Source organism: Cryptomeria japonica, chromosome 8 (genome assembly GCF_030272615.1).
Source record: "Cryptomeria japonica chromosome 8, Sugi_1.0, whole genome shotgun sequence".
NCBI classification, from domain to species: domain Eukaryota; kingdom Viridiplantae; phylum Streptophyta; class Pinopsida; order Cupressales; family Cupressaceae; genus Cryptomeria; species Cryptomeria japonica.
In genome coordinates, this window is record NC_081412.1 from 683,496,705 (window position 1) to 683,504,338 (window position 7,634).

The following is a 7,634-nucleotide window of genomic DNA, read 5'->3' on the forward strand; positions in this document are numbered from 1 at the left end:
GTAAAATCTACCTGTTCGCCACAGATAGATATTTCTTCCATTGTTCGACATCTGTAACTAGGTGAAAGAAATCATAGCCGAAAGAAAATGGATCGTTTTGCATTCAACTTTTTGAAACGTTTCATGTTAGCTCTCGCTATAATTATTCCCCAGCAGAGTTGCGATATATTTGTCCATGGTGGAGACACCCTCTCTTTGGGGGCTTCTCTGAAGGGAAAGCAGACCATCATCTCAAAGAATGGCACTTTCGAACTAGGTTTTTTTACTCTCAACGGAACCAACAACTGATATGTTGGGATCTGGTATGCCCAAATCCCTGACAAGACCATCGTTTGGGCGGCTAACAGGGAGACTCCTGTCAGAGACATGCCTGGCGTTTTTACGCTCTCTTCAACTGGTTATCTCACTCTCTCTGACTTGCAAGGAAAAGCCATTTGGTCGAGTAATAATACTCAGCAAACAAAGGCATCGAGGGCTTCCATACTCGACGTTGGCAATTTTGTTCTTTACGGCGCCCAAAAGACTTCTGAGATTGTGTGGGAGAGTTTTGCAAATCCCATAGATACATTTTTGCCTACCATGAAGTTTTGGAAGGGCTTGAAAATAATCTCCTGGAAGAGTTCGGTGGATCCAGCGCCTGGGCCCTTCTTTGAACAAATGAATCCATCCGCTGGTAAGACTGACGTCTTACTGCAGTATAAAAATGGTGTTTCATATTACAGTACGGGAGAATGGACCGGTAGCTACTTCGCCACTTTGCCAGGGTCTCCATCTTATTCCATTTTGAAGGAGGAACTCGTAGTGTTCTCTCCCACAAGAATGTATTACACATATAAGCTTGCACCCGACGCTGGTACAATGATGGTGAGAGTCAACTGGAAAGGCGAGATATCAGTGTACTATTGGGTTAATAATAATAGCTGGAATGTGATTTGGTTTCAACCCCAATTAAGATGTGGCGTGTATGGTATATGCGGGCCTTATGGAGTGTGTTTCACCCAAGAAAACATTCAGTCGTGCAGATGCGTGGAAGTTTTGAATAAAATCACGAAGTTTTTCAATCGCCAAAGTGTGTAGAAATTGTGAGAGGTGAAGCTTCGTGGAAGGGCAGTTTGTTGAAACCATCATAAGGATGTTCATGATTGTTTTGTGTTAAGAGAGTAGTAGATGACTGAAGTGGAGAAGATTGAAGGCATGCAAATTTCTTCCATGTCTATAAAAAATTGCCAAAGAAAATTTGGGACTGTAGTCGACGTATTTGCAGTAGCCATTAGAGAGGAAAGATGGTTTATAGAATATTAAGTCGTTCAAAGATTTTAGTTCTCGTAAGTTTGGAAAAGAGAGCATTGCCTTGAAGTTTATTATCCGCCAGGTGAGGAAACAAAGTTTACAATTTTATTTTATTTTAATATAGTTTGCCCAGTCAAAGCTATGGTTGTTGTTCAAGAAGTTTAAGTTAGTTGTCCTATTCAAAAAAAGATTGGACTAGTTTTGTAAGATGCAGAAGATTGAAGATTTGCACAATTAGAAGCTAGGTAATTCATAGTATTTTTTAAGCCAGCCAGTCATAATCACAATTAATTATATAAGGTGAGTTTAAATTTATTTTAATGGGGGAAGTCAGGCAAAAAGGTGAAAAAAGGTGAAAAAAGAAAACACAAGTTTAATATGGGAGAAAGATCTATTGAAAGAGGAACTGGTGAAATTGAAAATGTCTAATTTAGAATTGGTAGAAACTATAAGCAAGTTGAGAAAATATATTTATGAAAGATCATGTGACAAATATATTCTTGAAAAGGAATTGGAGAAAGTTAAGCAAAAAAATGGAGCATTAAAAGAAAAGTAAAAATTGTTAGAAAAATAAAATGACTGTTTGAAAGTAAGGTCATTATTTTGTGATGTCTCATGTAGCATAGAAGATTTGTTTCATTCCCTTGAGAAATCAATTGATATGGTTGATGTAACGAAAGTTTATTTTGATGAAGATGGTGAAGTTAAAACTAAGGATGTGTTAGATTGTACAGATGCAAGTTGCGATGTTAAAAACAAAGGTTATTCTGAAAAGAATATTGGTTTGAAGATCATGCAAAAAATGGGTTATAGAGGAAAATTTTTGGGAAAACATGAGCAAGGAATAAGAGAGCCCATTAAGCTAGCATGGGATATGATAAGAAAGAGATATCTGATGTTACGTTCAAATCAGTTGAAAGAATTCAGTGTTCTCATTGCCATAGAGAAGGACATAAAGAAGACAAGTGTTGGGATCTTCTTACCCTTGTTCAATTTGTGGGTTTAAAAATCATTGTGAAAGGTCATGTTGGAACAAAGAAAGAAATGGACAATCTATGAAAGGTTGTATGCAAAGTTATTATGGTTGGATCAATGGATAATGTTGGCAAATGCTAATGAATATGTTTAGAAGGTTGTGTAAACCTAAATGCTCACATGTTAATGAAAAAAGTGGTTAGACACAGTTAGGATGTTCGAGTCAAGCAGATAATGATTGCTTGCTATGATTGGCATTGCAAAGGTTTGGAATTTGCCACTTCAAGTTATCTTGTACTAATAAGGTCACATTGAGTTGTAAAGATCTAATTTTCCAAATCTTTGATATCAAATTGTGAGTCTTAGGATGAAGAGGGGGTGTTGAGAACTGATACATGAGCCTCACCATCATACAATATTTTGATGATTACAATGTTATAGTTCTAATTTTAGGATGCTAATTTAGAATTTAGTTTACATTTATTTTTAGAGTTGTGAGTTAGTTGAGCTGTTTGAATAATGCATGTTGAATGCATGAGATGTAATCAACCTAAATATAGGAGTGAATTATTTGTTCCAAGAGGCTACAACCTTTATTAAAAAAATGTCAATTGTAATGCTTCATAAATGACTTGCAAGATGTAATCTCTTTTTGAATTTCAATAAAGATTTTCTATTTGTGTGTGTGTTAAATATTTCTCTGTTGTAGCAGAATTATCTATGTTTTCTAAAATCTTTTATTTATTGACATGTCTCTTCTTGTCCTCTATTTTAAAAATCCACAATCACAATAAATTTTCACAAAGTATATTGCAATACTTATGAGCATAATTCATAGAGTCATCAACATTGAAGACTTATAAATATGAAAAATATTGCAAAATTGTATGAAAATGTTCCAACTTCTTGAAAGTATTAGGAATATAGTTATTTTCTAAGATAATATTTTAAAAAAAAATTCATATCTAATGTTTATATTTCATTGATGTAAGAAATATCATTCAAGAAAACAATCTTATTTCAAAGTCAACTTTGCAATCTATTATGATGTATATAATATGTTCATGTTATTTAATTCATTAATACAGATGAAATTTAATCCAAGAAATTAAATATAGTGAAATAATTGCTAAATAGACAATACATAAAAATAGGTAGGTATTATTTTATTACACAGTGTAAATATTTTTTAAGAGATTATATATTTAATTGCATAGATTTCAATTTAATGTTATGGTCTTAAACATTTCTATGTCTTAGCCAACATTATTTTGGTCTACATATGATATTTTGTATTTGATCAAGAGGTATATCATTGTAATTATTTTAGGTGGGGTAAGCCAACTTTGGCTAGATCAATTAGTTATTGTCATGTATAAATAAGCATTGTAATCATGTGTGAGGCATGTTGAATAATAGAACAATTTATTAATCATTCAATAGCAGAGTAGAAGGGTGGTGAAGTAAAGTAAAGATTGTTACGAGCTTAACTAGGACAGTAACTAGGCATTGAAGATGTTAATTCTCAGTTCATGATTTTTTGGATGTGATCTAGATCTATTTATAAGAAAGTGAGTCTTCCTACAGGTTATAGCCCTCTTTGTTATGTGTTTTTAGCAATGAGCTCTAGGTAGTGTGCCTGAATGCATGTGCATTCCCCATTGTAATATTTCATATACTTCTAATAGGGTATTGATATCATATTGTGGGTAGGGTTCCACTATGGTTTTTCCCTTGACTAGGTTTTCCATGTCAAAAATCTTCGTGTTATGTGTGTTCATGTTATGTTTTCGATTCACGCTTTCACTGTTAATTATCATATCTGAGTTTAAAGTTAATTGTTGCAGGTTTGGTGACAATTGATTCACCCTCCCTCCTCTCAGTTGTCTTCCCTATTTTCATTAATTGGTATCAAAGATAAGGTCCTTCAAAGAATTTTAACAACTTGAGGTGATCGAGGATGACGATCTTTAAGAAGGATAGTCTGAGATTTGATGGAGCTAATTACTTTGTTTGGAAGGATCAGATGTATTGTCACCTGAGATTCATTGGCAAATATTACTGGAAGATTACCAACAACAAATATACTGTTCTTGCAAATCGTCCTTCAACTCTGGATGAAATCAAGGATGCAGAATACAATATCGGAGATAAAAAAGCTTTGTTGAGTGCTTTGACTGGTTCTAAGATGACGAATGTGATGGATTTGCAGACTGCTCATGAGATCTAGAAGAAGTTGGAAACTCTATATGAAGGTGACAACTATGTGAAAATTGTTAATTTGTAGAGCCTAAAGGGAAAGTATAAGAGATTGAAGATGAGTGAGGATGAGAACATCACTTATTTTATGCAAAAAGTGAATGAGCTTGTGTGCAATATTAGATGTGTTGGTGGAACATTGGAAGAATCAGAGATTTTTGCCAAAGTGCTTAGATCCTTGCCTGCATCATACAAGCACAAAGCTGCTACTATTGAGGAGATTCAGACTATGATTAATGTGACCAGAGACATATTGATTGGTAAGCTTTCATCCTTTGAGTTAAGTGAATTTGGTGAATCCCTTCCTAAGGTAGAATCTGTATTCAAAGCTTCTATTTCTGAAAAGGATAAGCAAATATATGATCCAAGTGAAAGTTCTTCAAGAAGAATATCTAGATATGAGAAAGAGACGAAGACAATTGAAGAAGAAGAAAAGAGCTTGAGGAGCTTGAAGAGCTTATTGCTAGGAAATTGCCTAAGGGAGCCGGTAAGCATGAAGGAAAGTTGCCTTTTAAATGTTTCCAAAAAGAGTTTCTAGGAAACCATTTAAGACAAAACATCATAAGAAATGTTAATATGTTGCTAATGAAGGTGGCCTTGATGATGAATTTGACAAAGGGAATTTAAGTGATAATGAATGGGTGTTTATTTCTATCAAGGAAGATGATCCAAAACATACTGATTCTACTAGTTGCATGAATGTGGACAAATCTTTGGCTGTACAAGTTGAAGAGAAAAATGAATGGGTGATCGATAATGAATTCTCTCACCATATGATAGGTGATAAGAGTAAGTTTGTGAGTCTGGAAAAGTATGGCGATAGTTTAATTAAATTTGGTGATGACAAAGCTCGTATAATCCATGGAAAAGGATCCATTTCTCCTTATGGTAAGCATAATATTGATGATGTCTTATATGTAGAAGTTCTAAAGCATAATATTTGAAGTTTTGGATAGATGATTGACAAGGGATATGATCTTTAATTCAAGAATGGAAAGTGTATAATCTTGGGTAGTATCAGTATCAAGATTGCATCAGGCACAAAGACTAAAGGTAATATCTTTCATTTGAATAATGTTGGTAAAAGGTGTTTGATTGCTCAGATTGATGACAGTTGGTTGTGGCATAAAAGGATGTGTCATGTGAATTTTGATAGCATGGTTAAGATAAGTTCTACTCAGGTAGTGAGAGATCTTCCCAAGCTGGTAAAATCTACTAACTCTATATTCAAGGAATTTCAATTAGGGAAGCTAACTAGAGTTACTTTTAAAAGTAAAAATCATTTTTCTAATGGATTACTAGATCTTGTGCATACTGACTTATGTGGTTCATCTAGAGTTAGAAGCTTGCAAGGACATAGATATTTCATGTTACTTATTGATGATTATTCTAGGATGATGTGGGTCACTTTCTTAAGGGAAAAGTTTGAAGCCTTAGAGAAATTCAAGATCTTCAAAGCTATGGTGGAGACTAAGACAGGTTTGAAGTTAAAGAGCCTAAGATCAGACAGAGGTGGTGAATTCACTTTCAATGAGTTCAATACATATTGTGAAGAGCATGGGATAAAGAGAGAGTTATTTTCTCTAAGAACCCCTCAACAGAATGGAGTGGTGGAAAGAAAGAATAGAAAAATTCAGGAAGTTGCTAGGACAATGATAACTAAAGGAATTATTTTGCATGCCTATTAGATAGAAGTTGTGAGTACTGTAGTTTACATTCTTAACCAGGTACACATCAAAGGTGATACCAGTAAGACTACTTATGAGTTATGGTTTGGTCATGCCCCTATTGTTAGATATTTCACAAATTTTGGAAGTAAATGCTATATCAAAAGAGATGAAGATTTAGGGAAGTCTGATGCTAGATGTGATGAAGGAATATTTCTTTGTTACTCTACTAAAAGAAAATCCTACCAGTGTTATAATAAGAGATTGAGGAAAATAGTTGAGAGTTTAAATCTGAAGGTTGATGAAGACAATGAATATCAACCGAGATCCTTTGGATATGATTCAGATGACCAGGAAATTAGTTCAAGCAATGGAAATGAAAATCATAATCAAGTTGAGATTGTTCTAGTGAATCCAGTGCCTCAAGGTGAAGGAGCTAGTGCTAGTACAAAAGAAAAACATCAAGAAGGTAAAGTTCAATAAAATCCTAAAACTCGTGGGCATGTAAGATTGAATCATTTAGAAAATCAGATTATAGGAGATAACAATAAAGGTGTTCAAAATAAGAGAAGAATTGTAGAAGATCAAGTTGAGTATTGCTTGATTTCTAAGATTGAACCTAAGGATATCAATGAAGCTTGTAAAGATGAACTTTGGGTCAAAGCTATGGAAGAAGAATTGGATTAGATTGAAAAGAAAAACACATGGGATCTTGTTCCCAAACCTAAGGATAAAAATGTAATAGGAACAAAATGGATCTTCTAGAAAAAAATGAATGACCAAGGTGAAGTTAAAAATTAGGAAAGACTTGTTTGTAAAGGTTATTCTCAGATGGAAGGAATTGATTTTGAGGAAACTTTTTCTCCGGTGGCAAGAATTGGAGCTGTGAGATTATTTATTTCTTGTGTTGCTTACAAAGATTTCAAATTCTATCGGATGGATGTTAAGTCAACATTCATAAATGGTGAGTTGGAAGAAGAGGTGTACATTGAGCAACCAGATGGATTTCAATTGACTTATCGAGAAGAAATTGTCTGTCGGTTGAGGAAAGCATTGTATTGATAAAAGCAAGGGACAAGAGCATGGTATGATAGACTGGATAAGTATCTATTAAAGCTAGGATTCAATAAAGGTAATGTCGATAGTAATTTGTACTTCAAGATTGATAATGATAACATATTGATTGTTGATTTTTTTGCTGATGACATTATTTTTGGAGGAAATGATAGTTTGTGCAAGAAGTTTGCTGATGAGATGTAGAATAAATTTGAGATGCCTATGATTGGTGCGATGAAATTCTTTCAGTGATTGGAAATTACACAGTCAGATAAAGGTATCTCCATATCTCAGTCCAAGTATGTAAAATAATTGTTGAAGAAGTTTAGATTAGATGATTCAAAGGCAATCAGTACTCCTATGGTGACCGAATGTAAGCTAACTAAG

The 7,634-nt window shown here is 33.9% G+C and overlaps 1 protein-coding gene across 1 annotated transcript; it reads left to right on the plus strand.

Annotated features, from left to right (window-relative positions):
- Window positions 1-366: 366 nt before the first annotated feature.
- LOC131032391 (G-type lectin S-receptor-like serine/threonine-protein kinase SD2-2) lies at window positions 367-1,077 on the plus strand. The gene has a single exon (XM_057963353.1). The coding sequence runs from the start codon at window positions 367-369 to the stop codon at window positions 1,075-1,077; it is 711 nt and encodes a 236-aa protein (XP_057819336.1).
- The last annotated feature ends 6,557 nt before the right edge of the window (window positions 1,078-7,634 follow it).

Bases quoted from the DNA above. Each gene is read 5' to 3' on its own strand.
- LOC131032391 (XM_057963353.1), top strand. From the start codon at position 367: ATGCCTGGCGTTTTTACGCTCTCTTCAACTGGTTATCTCACTCTCTCT.